This window comes from Carcharhinus amblyrhynchos, chromosome 8, assembly GCF_965287045.1.
Source record: "Carcharhinus amblyrhynchos chromosome 8, sCarAmb.v2.hapA, whole genome shotgun sequence".
Lineage (NCBI taxonomy): Eukaryota > Metazoa > Chordata > Chondrichthyes > Carcharhiniformes > Carcharhinidae > Carcharhinus > Carcharhinus amblyrhynchos.
Genome location: NC_137331.1, coordinates 95,511,712 through 95,539,485, shown reverse-complemented (window position 1 = coordinate 95,539,485; position 27,774 = coordinate 95,511,712). Strand labels below are relative to the sequence as shown.

General features: G+C 40.2%; 1 protein-coding gene across 1 annotated transcript; it reads left to right on the top strand.

Moving 5' to 3' along the window:
* On the top strand, window positions 1-27,243 carry csrnp1b (cysteine-serine-rich nuclear protein 1b). The gene is made up of 5 exons (XM_080194531.1): window positions 1-458; window positions 15,561-15,796; window positions 18,304-18,563; window positions 19,237-19,533; window positions 22,128-27,243. Exons 2-5 carry the CDS (start codon window positions 15,586-15,588, stop codon window positions 23,157-23,159), a joined length of 1,800 nt encoding a protein of 599 aa, XP_080050657.1. The 5' UTR covers window positions 1-458; window positions 15,561-15,585; the 3' UTR covers window positions 23,160-27,243.
* The last annotated feature ends 531 nt before the right edge of the window (window positions 27,244-27,774 follow it).

Below are 27,774 nucleotides of genomic sequence, written 5' to 3'. Positions count from 1 at the left end.
GGGAGGAGGGGAACTGAGTCACCTCACTGGGAGCCAGTCAGTGGCGAAGCTCAGGCTGCAGCTCCGTCCTCCTCCTCCCCTCCTCCTCCTTCTCCAGTCCGCTCGGAGCCAGAGGAGCAGCAGCAGCAGCTCCAGCTTTGCCGCTCCCTGTCATTCGCTCCTGGGCACCAACTCCGCTAACCTTCCCCCTCGTCCCTCTCCCGGGGTAGTGTCTAAGTCGGGCCAACAGCCCCCAGTGTCTCCCCACTCCCCTATTCCTGTGAAGATTCAGGGACCACCAACTCCCCAACAGCTCACTCCTCCAGTCAGCCTTAACATGAGAACATAAAACCTACTATTTTTTTTCTTATTTAAAAAGAGATTCGACTCTCAAATCTATTTTATTTTAAATTATTTTTCCGTCCTCAAATTTTCTTTCAAATTAATGGTGATTATCAAACCTTGGGAATTCTCAAGAGGTAAGTTTTTTTTTCCCCCCTCTTCTTATGTTATAAGATTTCATAGAATTTCTGGTATGCAGTCTGCCTGCCGGAGTTAGATAGTCAACTTGGATGGTATGTATGTAGCACTACTTGTCAGATAGGGTGTTACAGTGTCGCTTTAATGTGAAGTAGCTGTGGAATGAATGTATATTTATATCTTTATTTTGGTAAATGGCTGTATATCTGCATGAAATATATATTTATTTGTGTCTGGACAGGGCTGAATGCAATTTTGTTCTTGTTCCAAAAAAGTGCTTATTCAGTAGGTTCAGACTGTTCCTGCGAGTTGCTAGACAGAAAAAATATGTTGCCTTAGTAACCTGGAGTAGTAGGATGTCTGAGTTTATGCTGAGTGGAACTACTGCATCGTGTAACAGTCAGATACACATATACCCGTACTCGCTGTGAGCAGATTCATTTTACACACACAGCGAGATTTACGTTTTACACAGATGCTGTGAACAGATTTAATTGTCCTTTTTATTGGAAAGATTTGTTACTTTAACTGAATACTTTGTCTCATACAGTATACATTTTCCAAAAACTGTGCTCCTTGATTTAAAAATATAATTTTAACTTGCTGTATCTTTTTGGAGGAACAAACTGAAAGGAGGCGGGTTAGGTCATGCTCTCAATATTGGTGCCAAAGTAGTAATTCTCAGAAGTCCTGTATGTAGTTCTTGTTAAATTCCAAATATGCCACAATGAGTCGTCTTGGCTCTTAAGATAATTTCCAGCAAACATTGGTGATCTTCTGGCCTTCAATAAAGTACTCTGGTACTCATCATTTTTTTAAAAGTAAGATCTTTACAGACATGTTTCTGATTGTAAGTTTTTCAGTGTTTTATCCGTCTGTGTAATGTAGAGGTATTTGAAAGGTTGACTTCAAAGGAGCTTAATTAAGCCGCCTCAGTCAACAGTGATGGGAGATAATGATCAGTCTTGAAGAGGCTAAGATCCATGCTGTGTCTGCTCTTATAACTGAATCAGTTCCACTGTGCAAATTAACAAATCACTGTGAATTTTTTCCCTCTTGCGTTCTCTGTAGCAGGTTGGCTGGTTTGTTCTTTAGGAATGCTATGCACTGTTTTAAAAAAAACATGGATTTGCCAACTCCTTTTAATTCACATCCTTTTCCCATTCTGTCTCAATTCTGTTCTGCCGTCTACATTTCTTCTGTTGAGATAAATTTACCTTTTTGTGGATGCAGATTTAATTGTGAAGCATAATTTTCAAAAAGAATTTTTCCACAAAGTCACATTTTCATATCCCTACAAGGATGGCTATTACTTTTGCCCCCAGTTTGGTGTTTTGAATTGATCAAAAGGTAAAATAGCAACAGCAGTTTGCTTTTAGTGCTAGTAATTTGAAGGGAAAAAAAGCCCAAAGATGCCTTGCTGCTTTGAAGAGGATTCAGACACCAAGTCAGCAATTGGGAGAAATGAGGGAGGAGAGAGAGATTTTGATAATGGATAATAAGGCTGTTTAGGAAATGCATTCTAGAATATGGAATTCCGGTTTCCCCCCACGCTCCAAAAATGTCATGAGAGGTCACTGGCATCTCCATATTATCTACCCTAAAGATGTGCAGGCTAGGTTGATTGGCTGTGCAAAATTGCCCCTCAGTGTCAGGGGGATTAGCAGGGGTAAACATGGGGTTAGGGGATAGATTGGTGTCAGTGCCAGTTCAAAGGGCTAAGTAGCCTTCTCCTGCATAGTAGAGATTTTATACAAGGGTAGGATTTTGCACCATTGATTTGGGGAGAGTGGGTCAAATCCAAAGTCAGCCAGAGTGAGAGTGTTGGACATGGCCTAGTGACTTTTTTTAAAAAAAGTTTTGGGAGTTTCTTCCACCCTATAATTTTAAAGCTGGGAATAATCCTTTCATTGTGAAAATAACATAAGTCTTAAATGTGCAAGGGCCTTGCCAAAAAGTTACTAAATCTTTGTCTGGATTTAACTAAATTGCTGAAAGTTCAAATTTCTTGTGGTTCTGAGATTCTGGGGAATGTAAATTTTAAAGGCTTCCAAGAATTTCAATTCTCCAAAATCTCCTTTCAGGGCATTTCTTGATCAGAATAAATATTTTAGCTGTGAGTTTGGACTCAAATGTTTTTCTGCTGCACTCGGTAGATGTGCAACCAACCGATGGATGCTGCTTTCCTTTACATGTCACATGTCCCATGTCCAGATAAAGAACTGTTGAAGGCCTAATGGAGATTCCCTTTGGCAGCAATTTCTGAGGCCCATGAAAATAACCTTTCTTTCAAGACTCCATCCCATCATTCCCCACCAAAGTCTTAATTCTCCAGAATTCCCTCAGTAAACATTTTGGCCTCTTCTCTCTTTCCTTTCAAGATCCTCCTTAAAACCCACTTCCTCCGCTAAGTTTTTAGTCATCCTTTGTCTTGGGAACCTTTTTTTGTTTCTTTCCTCGTGCCCTGTGAAGCGCTCAGAGTTTTCCCATATCCAAGGTACAGGAATTGTCCTTTTCTGTTGTGACATGCCATCAGATACATCTCACCAATTGTGGGAGACTAATGCACGTTCATCAAGATTGACTTCAGAAGCAGCCTGTTCTAAATATAGTAAAATAAGCAAGCTGGAAAAGTATTTGCCTTTAAATTTAGGGTGGTGTGAAGCTCAGGATAGCTTGTAAGATGTGTTTGTGGCACCTTGTGAGGAACAGCTGTAATTACAGTTTGGCCTGACTAAATAATTAATCAGCAGTAGAGCATGATAGTTATTAATCCCAGGAGTACTGTTCAATCTGTTTCACTGAAAATACTGTGCATTCTTCAACTATTCTCCCACCCTTATTCTTTACTCTCCACCCAGGGCCTTTCTCACTTATTCATTCCCCCCACCACAATGTTCTACCTTTTTTCCATTTAGCAATTTTCTTGAGCAAATTGCCACTATATATTCTAAATTTGGCAATTTTTCCCCCTTCTGTTTGGCATGCACAGCTGGAGGGAGGAGGTGAGAAAGGAACTGAAGTCTCGTGCTGGTTGGTTCAGAGCCAGCTGCCTTAACAAGAGAATCATTTTGTTGTGCAGTAGAAACGAAAATGTGCAAGTTTTTTTGGCAGAGACGAAGGGGAAGAAATGTGCTGACCGTAACAATAGGAGGTGCAACATAAAGTTTCCTTTAATTGGTTTTCACATTCTCTTCTGTTGCTAAGTGTGTCAGTTTTCTGAAAAGAACAGTGGCGTACAAGATGAGCTATTGGCAATTTATTGAGGATCTTCGCACATTTTCATTTTCAGAAGGTTGTTGTTAAGACATTGTAGCTTACTGATGTATAACTTGTTGCCATTTTACATATTCACCACCTCTTTATGACTTAGTACAGGGAAGAAATGGGAGCATATCGGGTAATGTGGTGCAATGGTTAAATTGCAGGATTAGTAATCAAGAGAGTGATTTCTCATTCAATATATTTAAGAATTAAAAAAAATTAGTAAAAGTGACCATGAAAAGCTGTCTCGTAAAACTCAGCTGGTTTGTTCTTTTAGGGAAAGCAACTTAGTGTCCTTCCTCAGTTTTGTCTATATATGACTCTCTCATCCCATAATGTGACTGACTCCTAACTGTCTCTGAGATGGACAGTAAATGACAGACTTACCAGTGACACCAACATGCTGCGAATAAATGGAAATGATTTGCCTATATGAATGACACTTTGTATGTCAAATTTTGAGAGTCTCTTCCTGAGCCCAAAAAAAAGTGCAATGTAAAGCAAGTACTTCTGGTCATGCAAGTACTTCCTTTCTTTGTGTTGGACCTCAATGCTGCAAGTTGCTTTTGGCAGGACTATTGCCCTCTGAAATGCCAAGATTCAACTGAAGCGTGCCATAAAGGTTGTAGTAAACCAGAAATGTGATTTATGTTTTGTTTGTTTTGGGGATGAGAGCATTCCTGGTAAGGCCAGGATTTGTTATCCATCCCTAATTGTCCTTGAACTGAGTGGTATTGCAGGTCATTTCAAAGGGCAGTTAAGAGTCAACTATGTTACTGTGGGTCTGAGTCACATGTAGGCCAGGCTGGGTAAAGATGGTAGGTTTCCTTTCCTAAAGGACATTAGGGAAGTGGATGAGTTTTTACAAGAATTGATATTTGTCATTACTGAGATGAGCTTTCCGTTCCAGATTTACTAATTAAAGCTGAATTCTACTAGCTGTTGTGCTGGGATTTGAACCCATAGCTTGGGCCTCTCTTTGGACAGCTACGGATCATTATCAAAATGGACTTCTCTGGCTTAAGTCCAGGTGGATGTGCAATAATTAGCTTTTTGATGCCTCAGACCTCCCAAGAATTGTTCCTAGGTTAGCAAACAGGAGCAGACATCCTGACTCCATCCCATCCCCTCGAGTGCTGAAACCGACCTTGCAGAATACCAATCCTACTCCATTGTTGACCCAGTTGAGAGAAGCAGACTCAAAACAGACCACATCTAAGTCCTTCCTGTGCTGTATAGCTCTGTGCATAGAACCATTCAGAGAAATCTATAACTTTTTTTTAATTGTGACGAGGCACTTGTATTGTGCATCATTTGTAGTTTTATTAAAACCACAGTAAATTTCCCAACCACTTCAGGTTTATGGTTCTGTAAATGGGTTTACAGTAATAGAACATATTGCCCTTGGCATGCTGCGTTTGCAGGCTGCAGTGCTCTTTCCATTGTTTCTTAATGAAAAATGCATGCTAGGTGCTTTAACGGCAGATGATTTATGAAGCTATTTGAAGGTGGTAAACTATAAAATTAATCATTGGACATATGGATTTTTTCAAGTGTTTCTTTTTCTACTAATTTTTTAAAACCTGATTGGCATTTGTTTTTAAATGCTATAATGCAGGTGCATGATGTATAAACTATCTTTTCTTTTGACCAACTTGAGAATTTCCGATTGGAGACCCAACAGTGAATGCATCAACAGCTGGGAATGAACTTCCCTGTGCAAATAGAAACAGGTTTAACTACTTGTACAGCCACACCTCTCAAAACTGTTTTACCTTACTGCTGACAGTAACTTCACTTTCAAAGGAGTGGAGTTATAGGGAATTCTTAGCATCCCATTTGCCGACCTTTCTTTCTTTCACTCTCATTCAACTCTTGATTCCTAACCTGCCAATTGGGAATACTGAAACTCATTTTCTCGTGGGATGCCAAAGCAGTTCTAGAACATAAAACAGTACAGCACAGGAACAGGCCTTTCAGCCCATGTGCCAAACATAACACCAAATTAAACTAGTCCCAGCTGCCTGCTCTTGGTCTATATCCCTCTATTCCTTGCATGTTCATGTGCTTATCTAAAAGCCTGTCTCGTATCTGACTCCACCACCACTCCTAGCAGTGCATGCCAAACACCTACATCTTTGTGTTTGAAGAACAACTTGGCCCTCGCCTCCTTTGAACTTTCCCTGCATGACCGCCTAATATTATTCTGCATTTTAATTGGCTGACCATGGTGCAGCAGCCTTGTTGCATTAACCCAGCTTTGCGTGATTAGCAGATCATCCAATGTAGATGTCAGCTCACAAGTCTGTGATAGCGTCCTGATAGCATAAGTCAGGATGGTATGAGTTTGCATGCACGTTCAATGGCCAGAAAGTGTGCTTTTTGTGTTATAAAGAAGTTTCCATCCTACTAATTAGAAATGACTCATGAACTGAGGATGGCTATGGATAACAACAACTTGTATTTTATATAGTACTTTTGAGAGAGTGAAACATCAATTGTATGTACTGATATCTCCTACTTTGGTTTAGTGTCATTTTTTGACTAGTTACATATGTGAAGCACCTTGTGATGTTTTACTATGTTCAAGTTGTTGTTGTTGTCTTGTTACTCCCTATTCCACCACCAGGCTACCTGTCCTCCCTGGAATGATGTGTATATTGATTTATTAGGATCAGGTACAATGCTGTATTCCACTGTTACAAGGGGGAGAAAGGTTATTGGGGGTAGGCAGAAATGTGGGTTGAAGTTTATTGAATGGCAGAGCAGGCTCTAGGGCTAAGTCACGTCCATGTATTTTACAGTCAGCCACTGTTATTTCCATCCGCCAGATTTCTTGAAATGGGGAGAAGAAAAGGTGAAATATTCATCAGTGCATATAGATCTCAGTATGATGAGAGCACAAAGCATTTCATCTCCAGGGGCATTGGAGAATGTAGAGGAAGAAGACAATGACTCTTGTATAGTTTGACCTTGTGGCCTGCTGATTCTGATCATTGGCAAAGGAGGGCACTGAAAGTGCCAAAACAAGTAAGGACAGGAGGAAGAGGAAAGATTGCTGCACAAGTAAGTCAAATGACTTTGGGGTGTAGATGAGTGTATTGTTGTTAACTCTGAGACTGATTTTAAAATACAAGATAAAACCACCTGATGTTTTGCTCTGGGGCTCATTTTAGGTATTTTGCTGAAACAGAAGTAATTTTGCTGGAGACATACTCTACTTCAGATCAGGAAATTATTGCAAATCAATGATTGAGGCTAAATGGGAGAGTGCTTTCTGGAGGTGAAAGATGTCTCTATAGTATTTGATGCAAGTATAGAGTATTTCACCCGAGGAGGAGTAAGGATACTATGATAATGAAAGATGACTTTCTACTTTGTTAATTTTAATAATCCTGTTTAAAAACCCTTTTTTTTTCCCCTGGTGATGTGAATGACAGCAGAGAACGATTCAAATCAGAGCTGTTACTAAATTGCTTTGACCACAGTACTGCAAGGTTGTTTGGATTTGTGTTTGGGAGGGTTCTCATTTTGCTCTTCTCCATACGCAAGGCAAAGGGTTTCGAGAGTTGAGGCAGCCTCTTTAGTCGATCACTTGTAATGCATTTGGTGTGTTGTCGGGTTCCACACGGTTTGGAATGTGTTCCAAGGCTGTAATGTATCTGAGTTCAGGTGACTGCAAGCACTGTATCAATGTCATGCAGAACCTGAGTCCATTAATGCGCTGTTGAAGGCAGGAGGCTTTTATTTATCTTGATTGGGTTGGGTGTCTTTTGTTCTTTTTCTACCCTCAACCACTTTTTTTTCAGGTTACAGGAGTATGATCCACGTGTATTCAGATGATATGTTGTGAGGCTGTTTGATATGAATGATTAGTCTTGGGGGGTACTTTTGATCCCTGATTCTTATGGAAGCTTTCTTTGAGTTTCTTGCTGGCTCTTGTAGAGCCGCAATATTGCACATTCTGTTGTATTTTCCTGTAAAGGTCATTAGAATGGGAGGGATCCTAAACTTTTATTTCTTTTTGAACTCTGTCACATCTTCCCCATCCTGCCTTCCCCAGGGTTGCTGAATTCAAGTCCTCCACTGCCTGAGGAAAAGCTAATTCTGCATTCCTCAGACACCATTGACTCCGTGGCTCAATTGTAGCTCAAACCACTAGAGTGGTGAGATGAAAAGCCAATTTGACTTCCCTAACTAAAAGTGGGCTCAGCATCTCAGTGCCAGGTTATGTATTGTCAATGCATGCTTCTCTCTGTCTAGATTAACTGACAATTTGACTCAGTTGGTTGAAGCAGCCTTTTGGCAAGGTCAAGTCCAAGATGGGGTATAATCACCTCGTCAGCTTGCGCCTTGTTTTATAGGGACTATGGATTGGATTCAATTGGAACTTAAATTTGGTTTTTGGAGTGAGCAAGGAATAGATTAGGGTTTACTTGGTCCATTCTGAGCATTGGCTTTGTAACTTTAAGGATGGAGTTTAAAAAAAAAAGTTCCCCTCAAAGACTTGAGGCTTGGTCTAGGCTGCTGCTTCAGTGCAGTGCCAGGGGTGCATTATATTAAGAGTCATTTAGGTGGAACTTTAAACTGAAGCCATGTCTGCCTGTTGCTGGTAAGGAGTTTTTCAGAATTCTCACCTTGATCACCACCCCAGATTTGCAGGCTAACCATCGCATCTGCTGCTTGTGGGATCTTTTTATGCAATGTACAGTCACCACGTTTGTTTACTTAACAGTGGCTATGCTTCAAAAAGTTAATTGGCCGTGGAGCACTGTGGGGATGTGATGCAGTTCTCCGCACTTTTGCCTAGTTAAAGTGAGCAAGGAAGTGATCGTAGTTGTGCATGTCTCTTTAAGCTGCACTCCCTTCCACTCTTCTCTCTCTCCCTTGCCATGCTACTGCCCCCTTTTATATAAAGGGAATATCAAACCCATCTGGGTGAAATACTTGTAATGCACTGTTCCAGGCTGAGTGGGAGTCATAGAGCCAGCAGAAAATTCCTGTGGCTTCTATCTGTTCCACTGTTTATTTTTACTAAAACAGACAGTTTAAATGGAATGAATGAGGGAGAGCTGGAGCCAAGGAACAGAATGTTCTTTGGCAGTAGAGGCAGGGTACAAAGCTATTTTTTTTCATCCTCTGTGAATGTGAAAACTAGGTTGCAGATGTTGTTGTGCCACCAGAGGGCAGTGTCTATGGAACATTTTATTCTACCCTTGTTACAACAACTCCTCAGAACTTGAGCTGATTGGGAACCCGACACTTTATTTTTTAAAAAATCACTAGTGTCTGTTTAATGGAACATTTCTGTACAGGTCCAGCAGTAAATTGCCTAATTTCTCCAGTGAGTTACCTATTTTCCACAAGCCATAGCATGTGAACCAAGAGGCTCCATCTGTTTTGGATTAAAGCCAGGAAGGAAAGAACTGACTGCCAACATTACCAGAGGGAATTGCCCCCATCCCAGTTGTCACTTAGTGTCGGATAAAACAGAAAATGTTAGCATTTCTTCTGGAGGGAAAAGTGATACTTTGGAAAGATTGGAAAGTTCACATTTTTTTTAAAATACTGTCCTTGCTCTTGGCATGAGCTGTTTAGGGAATGAAAGATGGTTTGAGGTGCTTAATGGTAACGAGGATGTTCATCTGTAGCACAATGGCAGACATTGGAAATCTGTCAATACAACAGAAAAAGTGCGGAAAATCTAACCTGGCCAATTTCCCCCAGTGCTATCTTACAATCTTTAGCTTAGTAATGGAAAAAGTAGTAATGTCATCAAGCAACATCTAGTGGTAATACCACTAGGCTTTCGTCTCCCCATAAATATAGTATGATCAAATGCTCACCATTGCCTGGATAGGTGCAGATGCAAGAGCATTCAAAGTTGAACACTATAGATGTCAGAGCAGTCTGCAATATTGCTGCCTCATTATTGAATTCTGTACCCCACCATGAGCACTCTGTGACTGCAGTAGGTACATAAGTGAGTCAACCTTGACTCTGGTGCCACGGCTGCTTCTGAATCAGAAGGTTCTAAGTTTAAGTCCTACTCCAGGGACTTGAGCACCAAAACTATACTGTCACTCTAGTGCAGTACAGAGGGAATGGCAGTGTTGGAGATGTGTATGAAGAGTTAAACAGAGGTTCAATCAGGTATCTTAGATGGACATAAATTATTTCATGGGACATTTTAAAGAAGAAAAGAGGACTTTGACAGATCTGTCAGCAACATTGCCTTAGAGATTTTCTGGTTATTACCTCATTGCATTTTGAATCTTCCTGATTTCAGATTGGCTGTTGCATTTCTTACATTGTAGTCAGGACTACACTTAAAGATATTTAATAGTTTATAAAGTAGGTTGGGACATCTGATTTCACGAAAGGTGCTATCTAAATGCAAACCATTTTTTTAATATCACACCATATATGGTGCTCAGTGTAATATTTTCACTAAAGCAAATAAATATTAGCTTTATGTCAGCTCAACATTTCTCCGCCTATCACTACTCATTATAATATCAGTCCTGTTGATTCAAAGCAGTGTTGCTACTAACCACTGTAATTTTTGATGTGGTTCGATAACCTTTAACTCGCTCCAAATCCAGTTGTCAGTTGTAAGAAATTAAAATGCACTTGATATTCAGCTAATCCTGTAGACATGTCATTCTGAAATAATTGCAAAGAAAGATGTCTTTTCCATCCATAAATATCCCTGTTAAAAGTATGGTTCTGTGCCATGTTCCTTGCATGTTGCATATATTCAAACCACTTCAATCAAGACAGCATGAGACTGAAGTAACACTGCAAGTAAACACAGACAGACAACAGTTTTAGATGTTCACTGGTCAGCCTGAAAAGTTGTTTCTCTCTTGCTTTCCTCGGCCTTAAACTCTTACACTGTACAGTCCAGTTACTGAGATTCAGCGAAACCTAATGTGTAAAACTTTTTGGTCTCCACTTGAACAGTAGCAGAAGCTGGCAGGAGAATCATTCTTTGCTAGCTGAAGCTTGGCTTATATCTGTTGACTTGTGTTTATTTTGAGTACGAGAGCAAGTTGCATGTCACTTGTGGTGGCTGTTGAGTGAGTGATGTGAGAATATTTAAGAGCATCGCAAGAAACCAGTCCCGTCAGCTGTACTGTGGTCAATTTAGCACCCAACACTTGCACATTTCAGGGTATTGATATTGGCCTTGTTTCTTTTGGATGGGGGAGGGAGAGTGTGGTAAAACTGAAACAGTTGAAACTCTGGTCATGCCGACATATCTGGTTTGTAGTCATTGGATTCAGTGGAGGAAGGGAGAATAAGATTTGCAGCAGGTTTTGAATTGCGAGAGGATGCAGATCTCTTACGACTGCTTTTTTTTTAAAAAAAATTAGTCAGCCCATCAGTTACAAAAGGATTTAATTCATTCAACTCCACCTTTGCTCTTTTAGATTATGATGTGGCAATAGCACTGAGGTATTTACGGTGAGCGAGATCTTACTGTTCAGTATCGTCCTGACTTTGAGCCTGGAATCTGGCCAACTGTTTGAGTACAGTTAACTCCCAGATTCTATGGAAAAACACCAAAGCTGTCATCCTGCTCAGCGAATGCTAACGCATGCTCCATGATGAATCACTGATAAAATGTTATATTTTCCCAGTTGTCCCAGCCCTTGTGTTGCCAGGCAATAGCAACGTCTGCTAGTAACTGCATCATAGCACTTACTGGAACTGTTTTGGATATTTGTCTAGGATTGATAAGCAGGACGTCTGATTTAGCCACTCAAACACTGACTTCAGATGTGTTTAACCATTCTCGACACCAAAGACAAATGAGTTACACTAGTGAGAAAAGATTAACATTTATACAGTACCTTTCACAAACTCAGAAAATCACCTAGTACTTTTGAGGTATAATCACTGTACATCAATTCTGTACATCAATTTGTGCACGTTGCAATTGTTTAGCAGCATTGGCTGAGGAATACATTTTGCCTTTGACACTTGCTACTATTGGAATGATGCCATGGGATCTTTTACATTGGACTGGGAAGACGGGGCCTCAGTTAATGTTTCATCCAAACACTGCGCAGCAGCCCTTCTATACTCCAGTGAAGTATTGTCCTAGATTATGTAGTCAAGTGTCGTCTGGAGTGGGACTTGAATCCATAACCTTCTGACTTCAAGGAGAGAATGCTATTACTAAGCTGAGGCCCAATCCTTCACTATGTTGCAGTAAATAAATTAAAATTTATAAAACGTCTGACATCTTGTTCAGTTGAACTGTACAAAATCCCTTCCCATCTTGGATTGTGAGTGAACTTTTGAATCATTGTCTGGAGTGTAATATCAATAATGTTGCTGATTGTAAGGATCCTAGAGTAATGAGTTAAGATTAAATACAAGTACAATAGGATAACATATTGGCTTTAGTGTAGTTTTATTTTGCATTGATATCAATACACTAAATATGCCATGGGACAATGCCAGTCTCAAGAGTAATTTGCACCATCTTGCGTAGAGCAACACAGGAGCCACAGCTGTGGAGGTGTTCCTGTCTGCCGCTGTAGCTCTAGAGCTATATCCCGCAAGGATTTATGTTCCTCAGTTTTACCCAGGATGATTCCAGGATGCTAAAACCATTATGGTTTAACACATCCCGTGGTATCCTCTTAAGACTTGGAATTGCTGCCTACTCTATAGAGGGGGAAAAATTCACTTGCCCAAGTCACATCTGTACAAATACCTGTTTCATTACTCATTTGTATAGATGACAAAGCTTAGTACATGCAGTGTTTATGATACATCGGTAGATCTTTTGTCTCTTGACATTCTCACTCAATGAACCACTTTAAGTAGTCTATTGGAAAATCCAAGAATAACTTTCAAAGGACTATCCTATGTTTCATGCTGAATGTCAACTTTTATCATATTTTCTCTGAACACTCCCACAACACCCTCCTTGTTTTTTTTTGCCCTGTGTTATCACACAGTAGGCTTGTATTTAATTTTATTTCAGTAGAGGTTTACTCACATGCACATTGCATGAATCATTGTGGAATCTTGCAGGAATAGATCAGATGAGTCTTCCATAGAAAGTCACTTCCACCCACATGCAGGCTGCAAAGGTTGCAGAATCATTCTGGTAAAGGGAGTGCAAGTCATCTGGTTACATTATTGAGTGTACTGTACTGAGTCATGTGTGGGAAGTTCTTGAGCCTGTACTGACACCAATGAGTAAGCTGTGTTTACGAGTATTTGTTGTGTTGTATCAAATTACTCGGTACATATCCAGCGCCCTGCAAAGCCAGTCGTTTAGTTCAATGACAAAACTCTAGTGCACTGTTTACACTTCACCGTTAAAGGGTCAAAGCCGTAACTCCCTGCCAGTACCACTTTTACATGGGTTGCAGTTTGAGAAGACAGTTCACCACCATTTTATTCTCCAATTAGAGATGGATGATTAGTGTCATGCCCCAAGAATCAAGTTTTAAAATCATAATGCTATGAGATGTCATATAACCTGTCTTGGGTGTTTTCTGAGGGATAAATGTTTGTCAGAATACTCATCTTTGAATAGAGCTTTAGGATTCTTACCTGATTGGCTCATACAAAAAAAAATCCCCAACATTGTAGCACATTACTACACTGAAATGCAACATGGGTTATGTATGCAAGTTGAAACATAAGTTTTTGGTTCAAAAATATGCAATTGCATTTAACCCAGAAGAGTTTGAGCAGTTGCCAGCAATTACAGCTTTGTCATTGATCGTTACTGAATTCAACAGATCTGATCATTTGTAGGCTTGCATCAAATTCAACAGATCTGATCATTTGTAGGCTTGCATCAAGAAAAGATGACCAAAACTGTTAACTAATTTTTTGGGGATGAGGAAAGCTATGTATGCCCTGTGCAGTCTGGTTTACTTGTTGTACTAGTCCATGTTCCATGGTTAACTGTAAATCATTTACTTATAGGGAATCTAAGGAGGGAGATGAAATGCCCAATCATGTATATTCCCAGAAAGAATACAATTTTTAAAAAATCACCTGTTTCAGGTTTGCTTTCCATCATTCGGAAACAGAGCAATAGAACCACCTAAGAGTAGCGTTTATGTTGATACTCCACACAAATGTCAGTTGACAACTCAAATGTAGTGACAGTTGGACTGATTTTTGCCAAGCACTCAAACTGACTGGAGCAAGAACCTAAGATGATTTTTCTCTTCACCCAGCCAGGAAGGATGGGATCAATTGTTGCATGACCAAGTTGCTGCTGCCTTCCCTGCAATGTGATCAACTAGCTCAATACAGACCAGAATTTGACCCTAGAAGATTGGGATTAGTTTGATCAAGTCCAATGTTGGGTGATCTCCTTTCCTCACTAGGCAATTAGCAGGGATATCCAGATTGCAGTTCAGGCCATAGTTATGTTTCTATTTCTAAAAAGCAACCTCTTTTTAGAAATTCTTTTTATTAATTGGGGGTTTCGGTTGGACTGGGGGAACACGACTTGGGGTTTTAGTTGGGGAAGAGATGGGCGTGGTTGGCCATAACCCTTTATCCCTCTACTAATTATAAATCTACCCATCTCCTCCAAATGTTCTGACATCCACTGCATCTGGGGTAAAGAATTCCACAGATTCACAACTTTTGATTGAAGGAATTCCTCCTTATTTCTGCTTTAAATCTGTCACTCCTTAGCCCAAATCTATGGTCTCTCATTCTACAGTGCCCAACAAGGAGAAACATCTGCTCTACATCTATACTGCCAATTTCCTTAGCATCTTCTGTACCACAATAAGAGCTTCTCTCATTCTTCTAAACTGAGTATAAATTGCTCAACCTCTGGGCAGTACTCCAGATATGATCTCACCAATGCCCCATATAATTGCAACAGCACCTCCCTACTTTTATATTCTATTCCATTAGCAATTAATGCCAAAGTTCCATTTGCCTTTCTCATTACCTGCTGTACCTGCATACTAAATTCCTGCAACTCGTGCATGAGGACACCCAGATCCCTCTGCACTGAGGCATTTTGAAGTTTCTCTCCATTTTGATAATTTGCCTCTTTATTCCTCTGTCCAAACTGGATAATCTCTCACTTATCTACATTAAATTCCAAGTGCTAAACTTTGGCCCACTTGTCTAACCATATCCATTTGTAAATTTCTTATTTCCCCTCTGAAACTTGCTTTCCCACCTATTTTAGTATTGTTTGCAACCTGGACAAAGGAAGCTTGGTTTCTTCTCAAAAGGACACTAGTGTAAAATTTAACAGCTTTATAGTCAGTTGTACCAGTGTCAGCTTTATGTAGCCAGGTATTTTATGAAATTGAAAGTCTCAAACTACTGCGGTGGAATTTGAACTGATGTTCTTTGGGTTAAGGCCAGACTTTTGAATGCTAATCCAGTAAACTAACCATGAAGCTACCATCCTCACTCTTGAATGAAGAAGCCTATGCAACAGTGACAGGATACAATGAGAACTTGTCTCTGCTTAAATTCATTCTGTCTCCTCCCTTTCCTTTTGTTTTAATGGTCTTTGGTATGCATCAATATAATTTCATTTTCTGTGATTTTTTTTTTAAAAGATCTCTGAAATGTAAAGGCATTCCTCAAAGATCTGGTTTGTCAAGATGGAACTAAATATCTACCTCAACCTGAGGGTTGTAATTCTATTGAAATACTTTGTTATGCACTGGCGTACAAGATAACAGCTTGGCAAGCATCATCCTTAAATTTAAGCTTAAATCTTATACAAACATTCAAGTGTGGCTGCGTGGTGAATGGTATGAGGTAGACAAACTCTTCATTGTCTTTTTTTCTCTGTGCTGATTTTTAAACAGAACTGTGACCAAACCACATTTTGCCATGAGTGGAGTTCTGAAACGAAAGTTTGAAGAAGTGGAAGATGATCCCTGTTACTCATCTTCTCCATCATCATCCTCTTCCTCCTCTTCATCGTCCTCTGCCGCTTCATCTTGTTCCTTGTCCTCCAGCTGGGACTCTGATGACGACAGCTCATGTGCGGAAACGTGGGCAGCCAGAAGTAGTGCAACTTTCCCTTCAACACCATTTACCCGTAAGTACTCAACTCAACACATGTCCAATTCACAGTTAAGGAGCTTAATTAACATTGCAAGGTGTTGGTGTTCTCAACATAAATACATCCTCCGGGTAATGCTTCTGGAGGGAATTTAAGCCCAGAACCCCAACAACAGGCAAGGGTTGGATTTGAATCAAGCTGAATTCCAAGAATGGCTACAGCAAGCTTGTGAATGGATTCACTGCCATGCCTATTAAATCCAATTAAAAGTCTTTGACTTTTATTTATTTATTTCCCAGAACTTCAAAACATCCAAATCTGTTACCCTTCCTAATTACTATTTTCCTCTTTAATTAAGCTTGGCAGTTCACTACTTAATTTTGTTCAACTTTTCTCCTACCCTTATCAACATTGATGATATGAAACATCATAGATTAAAAATGGAAGTGTCAACTTAAATACATAAAATAGTATAATCAACTCAGAAACAGACCATTCAGCCCAAAAGGTTCAGTTTTTGTTTTCCTATGAATCTCTTCCCTGTCTTTTTTCATCTGAGCCAATCAATATATCCTCCTTTTCCTTACCATCTTGTGTTTACCTAGCATTCATTTAACTTATTTTAAATGAGTTGCCCTGACTTTTCTTGTGGTAATGCGTTCAATCATCTAATTATTCCCTGGGTAAAGAAGTTTACCTTAAATTCTGTATTGCATTTATTAGTGACTTACATAATGGCCCTGAGTTTTGATCTTTATGGCAACATTTTTTCTCTCTGCCCAATGAGCCAACCGACCAAGAAGATTTAATTATCTCAGACAGTCAATAATTGGAGGGAAAGAGCTCCATATTTGATTTGCGACACTGAAGCTTCAAACAAATGTTACTAATGAAGACTAGAACTTTCTGTAATAGTTTGTACTGAAAAATGGAAATGTGCATATTTGCTCATGTCTGTGGCTCATTCTCATGCTCACTCGCACACTGTCCACTCCTTTTTAAGACCTCATTGAAAGCCATCTCTTTCATCAAGCTAATATAATTACTTATGGCTCTGTGTCAACTTTTGCCTGATTATACTTCTAGGTGCTGCTTTTGGATGTTTCCCTTCGTTAAAGGTGTTGTAGAGATGAAGTGATTGGTGAATTCCAGCAACTACAATGTTATTGTCCTGCTCCCTGAAAAGGGGGTTTATGTTAAAGTTATGAGTAGAAACGGGTCTTAAAAACTTCTTTGAGAGAGTACAAAGAACAACACAGCACGGGAAACAGGCCCTTCAGCCCAACGGGCCCGCACCGCCATTTTAACTTTGAGCACCCACAATTGCTTTTATTTTCCTCCTGCCCCATTACATACTTCTGTTTTCTGAGGAGAAAGCATAAATCACTCATCACAAACCAGTAGACGCGAACTTGAGAGTTTACCCATGTAACCTATTAAGTTAGTACCTGATTGGTTTAATTGGGGCCACGTGAAGAGGCTTGCCAGCCCAGCTGAGATCAGAAACTCTCGTACTTGGACAGAATGGGCAAATTCAGTCCACACTGACCAAGGGTCACAGGAAATTCTGTGCCTAGTTAACCACAGTAGGTAGTGCAACAATGGTGGTGCTGAGCCATATTGGATTGAGAGCAAGGCTGGTCTGTGTACCTTAATGATTGAAGTGCTTAGATTTGCATGTGGAAATATAGCTTCTTGGATGAAGAGACAGCTATAGTAGGGTGTGGTACTCATAGCAACAGGGTTGTCTTCTATTGCTGTACTGCAGTGAGAACTGGGTAGAAATGGAGGGATGGTTTACGTTATGTTATTGATATATTTAAAAGAGAAACTCATGCTAAAAGCATTTGTAATAAGTCTTCATCCTAAAAATCTGCTTGAAATTGGACTGAAATTAGCTTTCTATAGACAGCAGAGCATCTGAGTTCCTTGAAACTGAAACTGTCAGGAAATCTAATTACAGTTAGGCATTTTCTCAGTATTAAGTCATCTGCTGAGGCTCCTGATGTCTAGAATAGCTGCTTCCTCTATTTGCTTGTTTTCATTTTATTAAAAAAAGTTCGGTCTTCTGTTGAAATTTTTGTACTTTACTTTCTTGCTGTTGGTTTAAATAAGTGTGTGCATGCTTGTGCAACCCCCCCCCCCAGGAGAAGATCACAACTGCTGCCATAGCTTCCCCCCCCCTCTCCCAAATTGGCCAACTTTGTCCATTTTGGTTGACTTAAATACTTAAATGATCATTTAGCACAATTAATTTGGCACGATTCAAAGAAGAGCATTTATCTAACAATCTTCAAAACAACAAGCAAAACCAGATCTGATTAGTTAAACACAGTTTACTGTGTACCGACTGACTGCTGTGAGTCCTTGTGTCGCACAGGTGATTGCATTTCAAAAGTTTGTGAGATTCTCTGACATTGCTAAAGCACTTTCTTGAGGTTTAGCTTTTTTAAAAGGCATGCTGAAAGCATCCCCTTTAATTAAATCCATTTGCAGCTAAATGCTTATTAATGTTATTTTCTCTTTCCTCCTTGATTTTGCAGCTGTACCCATCCTGAAGAGATCTAAACGCATGAGAAAGAACAATGTCCAGTTTGACCGTGTTGTCGTGTTCTATTTTGCACGGTGTCAGGGATTCACTAGTGTTCCAAGCCAGGGTGGCTGCACCCTGGGGATGGCCAATAAGCATAGTTCGTGCCGACAGTACACGCTTGCAGAGTTTGCCAAAGAGCAGGAGCTCGTTCGCTGGGAGAAAATCAAGGAGCTTTTGAAAGAACAGAAGCTGGATTCTTTAAAGCTGCAGGTATGATGCCTGGAGATGGTAGTCAAGTAGTTGTGTTGCTAGATTTGTAATCCAGGAGTTAATTATCATTCCTGGATGAGAGCTGTCCTGTGAAGAGAGATAGAGTAGAATGGGCCTGTAGTCTCCTAAGTTTAGAAGAATGAGAGATGATCTCCTTAAGCACATTAGAACACTATACTTTGATGCTGAGGTGCTATTTTCCTGGCTACAGTGTCTACAACTAGAGATCAGGATGAGCGATTGGTGACTTAAGACTAAGAGATAAAGAAATTTCTTCCAAGTGCTGTAAATCTTTGTAATTCTCCACCCCATGGGGCTATATACCTCAGGCTGAGACTTAACAGATATTTAGACTCTCTGGGAACTGAAGGATCGAGGGATTCAGCAGAAAGTGGAGTTGCAGCTGAAGATCAGCTATGATCTTCTTGAATGATGAAGTGGGCTCCTGGGGTCTGTCGGCCTACTCCTACTCTTTGTTATGTTACATTCTTATGATGCAAGTTCAGTTTACCTCCACGATAATTGGATAGTTTGGTGGGGTAGGATAATGCCTCCTTGTGCTGCAAACTTAAAATACCTGGAGACATTTCAGTGCTGCTGAAGAAAATTGTTAATCACTGGGTTTAATTTTGGGAGAGGAAAATAACACCCCTTTCTCTCCACCTCAAAATAGTTGACGAAAAATGGTACTGCTGACTCTGAACAAGCTGACCGGCTCACCGTGGATGACATCTCCGATGATGACATTGATGTCGGGGAGGTGGAGCTGGATAGCAACTTCTTCCCCCAGCCGTACCCGGCTAAGAAACGACACATTCTGCTGAAAGCAGCTGGGGTGAAGAAAATCGACAGAGAGGAAAAACGGGAGCTGAATGCAATCCGAATGTCGCGTGAGGACTGTGGTTGTGACTGCAAGGGGTTCTGTGAACCAGAGACTTGCAGTTGTAATCTGGCCGGAATTAAATGCCAAGTAAGTGAGCAGCTGATTAAATGCTTAATTTTATACTGAGACATCTGTATGCTTTCCAATGTGGCATTTGACATTTTGGTTTCCTTCATTAGAGATTGAACAGTGTAGGCCTATACTCTGAAATTTAGAAGAATGAGGGGAGATCAAATTGAGGCATAAAGGTATGGATAAAGTAGATGTGGAACAGGTGGCTTCCTCTTGTGGAAAATTCTAGGATGAGGGGTCATAGTCTTAGGGTAAGGGGCAACAAATTTAAAACAGAGTTGAGGAGAAACTACTTCTCCCAAAGGGTTGCGAATCTGTGGAATTTGCTATCCCCAAAGTGCAGTGGATGCTGGGACAGTGAGTAAATTTTAAAGGGGAGCGAGACAGGTTTTTAATGGGTTATGGGGAGAAGGCAGGAAAATGGGGATGAGGAGCGTATCAGCCACGATCGAATGACAGAGCAGACTCGATGGGCCAAATTGCCTAATTCTGCTCCTATATCATATGAATGAATGGACTTATTACAATTTGATTTTTAATTGTGTTTTGAAGCTCCAGCTATTTTTAAAATAAGATCTGCAAACCATTGATTCTGCCTGTGTTGTTAATTCAGCCTCTGAGCCTGCCCTTCTGGTGTCTGTGTCTCCAAAAAGCAGATCAAGTATGAACATGGGGTGGAGGGGGTGTTGGGGTTGGTGGGGGGGGTGGTGGAGAGCATGCAGGGGAGCACACATCTTGCTGAAACACACCACCCCTCCTTGCCTCACTGCTCTTTTCCAGCAGGCAATCTGCTGACTCAGAATTGGTAGCACACCCAAGACTTGTAGCCATGCAACAACCAGGCCTAAGTATACTTTGCTGCTACTGTTGCTATTTTAATCCTGTGGTAGTTATAAGGAATCATTGCTTGTAAAAACCAGCACTGGTTTCATAAGTAATCCTCCAAATTTATATTAAAAGAGGAAAAACCTGTATGACAAGGTAAGAGAGCAGCTCTGCTTCCAACCATTAAAATGTAGGTTAAGTAATTGGGTAGCCTGAGGGGCTAAAGCTTACAGTGCAGTTTCTTGATTCTAGATTTGTCTACATAGCCTGTCTTGTCAACAGCTAACACATTTTATTGAGTTGTATGCTAATCCCAGTGTGTTCCAAATGCAAAATGTTTAATTATATAGAGATATAAATGTTGAAATCAACAGCTCTGGTGTTTGAGCAGTATGGGGCTTTAAAATAGCTGTTCTTTATTTGGATAAATTTTTAAAAAAAGCACTTCATTAATGGCTGCTACAGTATTTTGAAACCCCTTTGATTTTCATAGAATCCCTACAGTGCAGGAGGAGGCCATTCGGTCCATTGAGTCTGTACCGATTACAGTCCCACCCAGCCCCTATTCTCGTAGCCCCGCATATTTACCTTGCTAGTCCCCCTGACACTAAATGGCAATTTAGTATAGCCAATCAACCTGACCTGCACATCTTTGGACTGTGGGAGGAAACCAGAGCATCCGGAGGAAACCCATGCAGACACAGGGAGAATGTGCAAACTCCATAGAGAGTGATCCAAGCTGGCGTTCAAACCCAGGTCCCTGGTGGTGTGAGCCAATGCTAACCACTGTGGCAGTGTGCTGCTGGGGTCTGTAGGCCTACTCTTGCCCTTATGTTATTCTGATGCATCACTCCGGCCAGTGTAGGATGGTCTATTAGTTTGGGCATCAATAAACTAACAATTGAAACCCTGTAAAAGGCATAGCTATACTTAATGCCTCATCAGTGTTATCCAAACCTTTGCACAATGATTTGAATATGAACTGCTTATGTTACACTGAAAGATTCTACAAACTGCATTGAGGTAGAGAAGGAATTAAGATATATGGTCTAAGTGAATAGATGAAGTTGCTTAAGGGCCTGAATACTCTGCTACTGTTCTGATGAGATGAATCCTATGTTAATTTTGCATTCATTGAAGATTTAATCTACAATGACCAGAGTTTCCTATTTGTTGGCAAGTTGTACTATGGGCTGTTTTGGTGGCTGCCGTTGGGCCAATTGAGCCCTTTTAAGAAAGCAGTTGTTTCCCACTAAAGGTTTCATCGCAGCAGATTTCCCTGTGCAGATGGTCATGTGTGGGCTGGGGTCCCTCTGTGTCCCCTGCACCCATTTAGAGACCCCCATAACTCCCAGGTTACCCTTCCCCAATGACTTCAAAACCTCACCTCCCTTTACTGAGGTCTGCAGCTGGTCATCTGGCTAAACCCCAATACGATTATCCTAATCCAACACTGCTTTGAGCCAGGACTTCCTTTACGTCAGAGGCAAAAAGTCTTCTCTCTAGCCTATGTAAAGTGGATGTTGGGTAGTTTGGTGTTTCCTTTAAGTGGGCTTACCCAATTCCCCACCCCAACATTTGAGGAGGACAGGGATTATGTTCTTACGGAATTCAGCTCACTGTGGTGGCGGCGGCGGATATAAAGCCAAGGATCATGAATAGTTAGATACAAACTGTAATTTTATTGATTTGCAGAACAAACTTGGAGATTGAATGGCCTACTCCTGTTCCTGTGCTGATGGATGTTCCTAAATGCTTACTTTGTGCATTTTTTTATTGTACAGATGGATCGCATGTCTTTTCCCTGTGGTTGTACAAAGGACGGTTGTGGTAACACAAAGGGGAGGATAGAGTTCAACTCTGCCCGAGTACAGACACACTTCATCCACACCATCATGAAGTTGGACTTGGAGAAAAGACAATCAAATGGTGAAAATAAGAATGGCGAGTCAGACATGCCACGCTTGGAAAATTCCCAGCAGTATGGCTACACAGCAGACAAGGCTGCATTCCAAGACAGAAGTGCCTCCTTAACACCAGCCTTTCACTTCAGCGAGGAGTCCGATGACAGCGAGGATAACAGCTGTAGCAGTGACATGACTGACTCCAGCTCATCAAATTACAGTGAGGAGGTAGATGAGGTAAGCAATGACCGTTTCCTAGATAATGCACCACAGTCTCACCAAACAGCAGACATTGATGATGATGGACTGGCCCGAATACTCCATTTTAACGATTCTGATAACGAGTGTGGCAATGATGCTGAGAACCAGGATGGCTTTCCTTACTTTAACCCCTCTGACTTTTTCTGTGAAACTGGTGACCAGCACTGTGGCATGGAAAGCTTCAAGTTCAACACTGAATACTACACTAATCACTTGCCCAGCTTGGATGAGAATGCCAATCAGGAAGGCAGCTTCCCCCTGGGTGACATAGCTCCAACCCAGGGCAATAGCCACATTTACCCCACAGTTCATTGTGCAGAGCAGACCACAAAAAGCTACACTGACCTCAGCCTATCGACTGACTCCTTCGAATTTTTCCAGTCATTCTCGGAGTTCAACTACGGATCGTTTCACAATTCACAGAAGGACTACGAGAACATGGACAATTGTCCAACGCTGCAGTTTCAGTTCCCTGGCTTTCCCAGTTTCTCCCAGGCTGCTGACCCAGGCAGCTGCTTCTTGGAGTCTCTGATTGGTCTGGCTGAGCCAATCACAGCAGATTCATTCCCAGAGCCCCCAACACCTTTCCCAGACAGTCAGCATCTTGAGGAAGCCATCAAAACGTCTATAATGGAAACTGTGAAGGTTTGATACCCAATTATTGAAGTGACTGGTTCCAAATTTCTTTACAAAGATAATTGATATATATCTTTTATGAAATGACTGATATATTGGGAGAAGTGATTGCAGAATTAATCGAAATTCCAAGTCAAGGATCATTCTGTATCAGCTGTGGATCTAGCAAGGCTACAAATGGCAAAATGATTCTTCAACTTGGAGAAGTGGGAGTGATAGCTTCTGTTCATCAAATGGTAATGATTTGTAAGAGAGAGCTATATATTGTTTAAAGCAGAAAGATAATGGATTGAGTGTATTGTGATAGTGACTCATCCATGCTGAATATCAGTGGTACTTTAGTGATGAGCGAGACAGAAATGATAACTTACTGATGACACTTAAAGTGGAAATGGAAGAAGTCTTGACATGTTTGGCTTCTTATCAGTGGACATCTGGCAGCTAAAATTATTTGGAAAATAACTTGACGTCTTTGTGACCAATCCTATTCAAAGAATAATCTTTTTGTTTCCTTCAGCCCTGATCACCTTTCTTTCATACTACGTGCTGTACTATGCTTTTGTTTCTCCTCCGCCCCAGTCTGAAATCTGAAAGCAACAACCCACTCAAGGCTACAATTACGTGTTGCTGCTGGTCCTTTTATAACCTCATTCCAATGCCTGCACCACATGAACCCATGAACCTACATAGTGTGCTGTTTAAGCAGGCAGGTCTATCACCATGCTCTTGCACCACTGTGTCCACGTGCCCTTACTGAGGGTGTCAGGATCTCTGTCAGAATGGGTACCCTGACCTACGTAGATTATAGCCACGCAGATTGAAGCCCATGGGAGCGTCCCAGTTTTCACCCTCAGTCTGGCTGAGATCAACTAACTCAAATCTAATCAGCCATTGAACCTGGAATGCTTCTGGCATTTATGCTGTACATTGTGCAGTAAGCCATTTTGGTAGCCCCCATAATAGTACATTATTTCAAGTTAGAAATTAGCCTTGTTCACACATGCATTGATTCACATCTGCATTAAATCCAATAATCATTGATAATTGGGTGAGAATTATTTTTAAGCTGTGAAACTTGTCGCTGCTTCTCTCCTGACTGGTGATTGAAATTGTCCAGTGAAAGCGTGCTTGAAGTTGTCTCGACACAACTTGATTTTACATTGCACCTTTTTAATGAAGTAAAAGGTCCCAAAATGCTTAAATAGAATTATCAGACAACATTTAACAGCCAATTAAGGACATGTACAACAGGTGACCTATAGCTTGGTGAAAGAAGTAAATTTTGAAGATCATGAGAGAGTGGTGTGAAGATTTAAGGAGAAAATTCTGGAGTTTGGGGCTTAGATGGCTGATATTGGTAAAGTGAAGGAAATCCTGTTGCCATGAAAGACCAGAACTGGAGGAGTGCAGAGATCTCAAAGAAGATGTTAGTCTAGAGGAGCTAACACAGATAAGGAAAGATGAAGCAAATAGGACCACCAGGGTGAGAATTTTCAGTCCATGTTTTGAACTGCCTCTGATACTAAGATTCCAACTTGTGCGACAGTGCAGTTGGCTACCATAACTTGGTCTGGATTCTGATTGCTAGTTGATTCCAAGCTTTATTTTTGGGTCCTCTACCAAAAGTAGATATGGCAGCATCTAAGACAGTGATATATATCCACTTGTGCTAATGACAAGTGCATTGATGCTGTATTAACCTTTTAAATCTGTTGTATTAGTTGACTTCCCCAATAGGAAAATCTTTGACCTCTTCTGATTGTTGTCTGATGACTAGAACCTGGATATATAGGAAATGTGCACATTTGATATAAAGAAAACTTGCAGGTTTCTATTCACATTTCTATATGATTAAGTGAGATTTGAATCTCTGTATTCTTTGGCAGGAAGGGATTGCAATCCAATTAATATTTAGTTAGTGAAGGCAGATTGCACAATTGGAATAAAAAAACACAATGCTGGAAATGTACAAATGGATCTATTGGTATAGAAGTTTTAATGGTAACCGATACTGAGTTCCAGTGAAGTTTCTTCACTTAGCCTGACTTGCACTGATTGACCTGCTTTGCATTTCCAGCACTTTTTTTCCCCTTGATTTAACACTTGCATATATATATGTTCTATATATCCCTACAAGATAAAATTCTTTGAATGGCAAATGGCTAATGCACAATTGACTGACTTACTATGCAAAGTCTTAACTACGGCCGAGCCTAGCAAATTTTAATTTGTTGGTGCAAAGTACATTGATAAAGCCAACTTGAGACAAGGTCTTAAATAACAGGAAGTTAATAAGTAACTTTTTGTAATACTGTACCTTAAGTATTACATGTGCAGTTTTTATTTATTTTGTACTGTATTTATTTATTTTTGTACATGCAGTACTGCAAGAAGCACTGTGGTTTAATAATGAAACAATGGAAGTGCAATACAGCCTTTTGGTAGCACTGGTCTTTCTGATCATTACACTGTTATGATAACTGTGTTTGCTTGAGCAGTATTGTCACTAGTCATCTTGGTACCAATATGCTACAAAAAAAAACCAGCTGCATACTGCAGTTTTGGCCATGCACTTTTTAATCCCCCACTTTTTTAATTTGTTACCTTTAAAAATGCTCCTATGTTTACCAGCATGAGACCTATGACCACCGTACTTTATCCTCGTGTGTTTTCCACAGCCTAAAAATGCAATTCCCACGCATGAGCCACGTTCAGAGGGATGACAGCTCTGGCTGTGTTGCCTGGGTGTTTTTCAACGCAAACTTTGCCCATCAAATGATCGCTAAAAATCCTAGTGACAGCACTGCTTCAGTAAGGTGAAACACTTTATCGTGGATTCTTGGCTTTTCTCCAAGAACTCTGCAATATTTTAAGATTTGAAAAGTACCTTTTGGTAAGAAACCAGTTTTTTAAACAAAAATGAAATGCGTGAATTACATTCAGACTTTGTGTTTTAGGCTGTATTTTTGGCATGAAGGTTGTAGCTCTGTAAAGGTGGCTAGGGATTTGAAACCTTTAATTATTTAATTCCACAAAGCTAATTTTTTTTAAGCTTTACCGTTTATAATTTATTGCAATTCTGTGAGGAAGTAGAATGCATGGTTCAGTCCAGTGTCTAATATGCAGAGGAACTATAAACATTTGTGTAGCAAAAGGGACACTAGAATAATAGCAGTAAGATCTGAAAGATGGAGAATCTAAATTGGAAAGGAATTATCAAATTTAAACTAAAATATATCAGTCTATTTTCCAAAGAGTCCTTGGTGCTTTGTAAGCATTTATTGATCCAGCTTTTCCTAATGTATAACGTTTTTTTAGTCTGTCAAACTTTAGAAGTCTAGTCAATTTGAAAAATAACTGCTGTTGTCTATGGTCTCTCTTCCCCTTTCCCTGTTCCCTCAAGTTTTTGTTGGTGTGAAGAACTTTTCACTATTGTGTAGAAATTATAATTAGTTCAATCCCAGTTTTTTGAGAATTTGTGCAAATTCCCCTATATTTAAAGTGGGTTAACACATGTTAAAATGGCAGTAAGGTGCCCTGTATGATTGTTTGTACTTGACATTTCAGTTCAGTTGGAGAAGAGCTTTTTTTATGCAGGAGTCTGTCAATTTAATATATTTTCTCTTCAACCCCCTGAAGTTTCTCTGCATAAAACAATCTGAACCAAGTGATATGCAGCTGTACTGCCTTTAAAAAAAATCATTAATTTATTTTTTGTTCCCTTTTCAGTTGTTTGTGGCAAAAATTGAATCCTGTTCCTTCTCAAAGGCACTAGAAATCTGTAAATAAGTTAAATCTCACTCCATTGTATGATTCATTTTTTGCCTGTTTGTACATAAAAAATGAAAATTGGTATTTATTGCAAAACCATTAAGATAATGTTATGTATTGAATTGATTTGTCTGTACATCTCCCATTTGCCTTCAATATGTAAATAATATATATTAGACTTCAATAATTTTGCAGAATGGTACTACGATTTTTTTAAAAACACATTTAGCTTAATCTGTAAAATATGTCAGTGGATTACATGCTATTCATTTCATTCAAGCCGTCTGAAACCATTTTCATCATACTTTTAAATAATAAAATTATATATGCAAGAAATGTAAGTGTTTGTTTGTGTGTGTGTTCTTTTTTTTTCCCCATCTCTTCCCAAACTGCTGTTGAATGCCCAGGATACATTCCCATGCTTGCCAGCCATGCCCCATATCTCTCCCAAGTGGTTGATTAGTAACAGTATTGGCCTTTTGACTCCTTAGGGAATTTCATGGCCCATGAGGGAAGAGGGAGCGAGGGACATTGTACCCTAATCCCATTGTGTGGGACAAACCATCCTACTAACTGGTATAAGGATGATTACAGCCACTGTAGGAGGGCTCACATTGTAGACTGTTAATCCCCCAATGCAAATCATTTGAAGATACGGAAATCATCCGGAAGAGATGGGAGGTGCAAAGAAACAATGTATAAAATCAAACTTTATGAAGTTTGAGGGGAGAAAGGTGAGGAAGCTGACTGGGATCAGGGGGAGGGAGACAGATTTGCTGTAGAAGATAAACAGTAGAATTTCTACTATCAGTTTAGAAAGAACTTGCATTAATTGTGAGATAACCAAGGGTATGAATGA

Coding starts and splice junctions, on each gene's coding strand:
- csrnp1b (XM_080194531.1), top strand. CDS start 15,586: ATGAGTGGAGTTCTGAAACGAAAGTTTGAAGAAGTGGAAGATGATCCC. Junction 18,564..19,236: donor TGGATTCTTTAAAGCTGCAG/GTATGATGCCTG, acceptor ACCTCAAAATAG/TTGACGAAAAATGGTACTGC. Junction 19,534..22,127: donor TGGCCGGAATTAAATGCCAA/GTAAGTGAGCAG, acceptor TTTATTGTACAG/ATGGATCGCATGTCTTTTCC.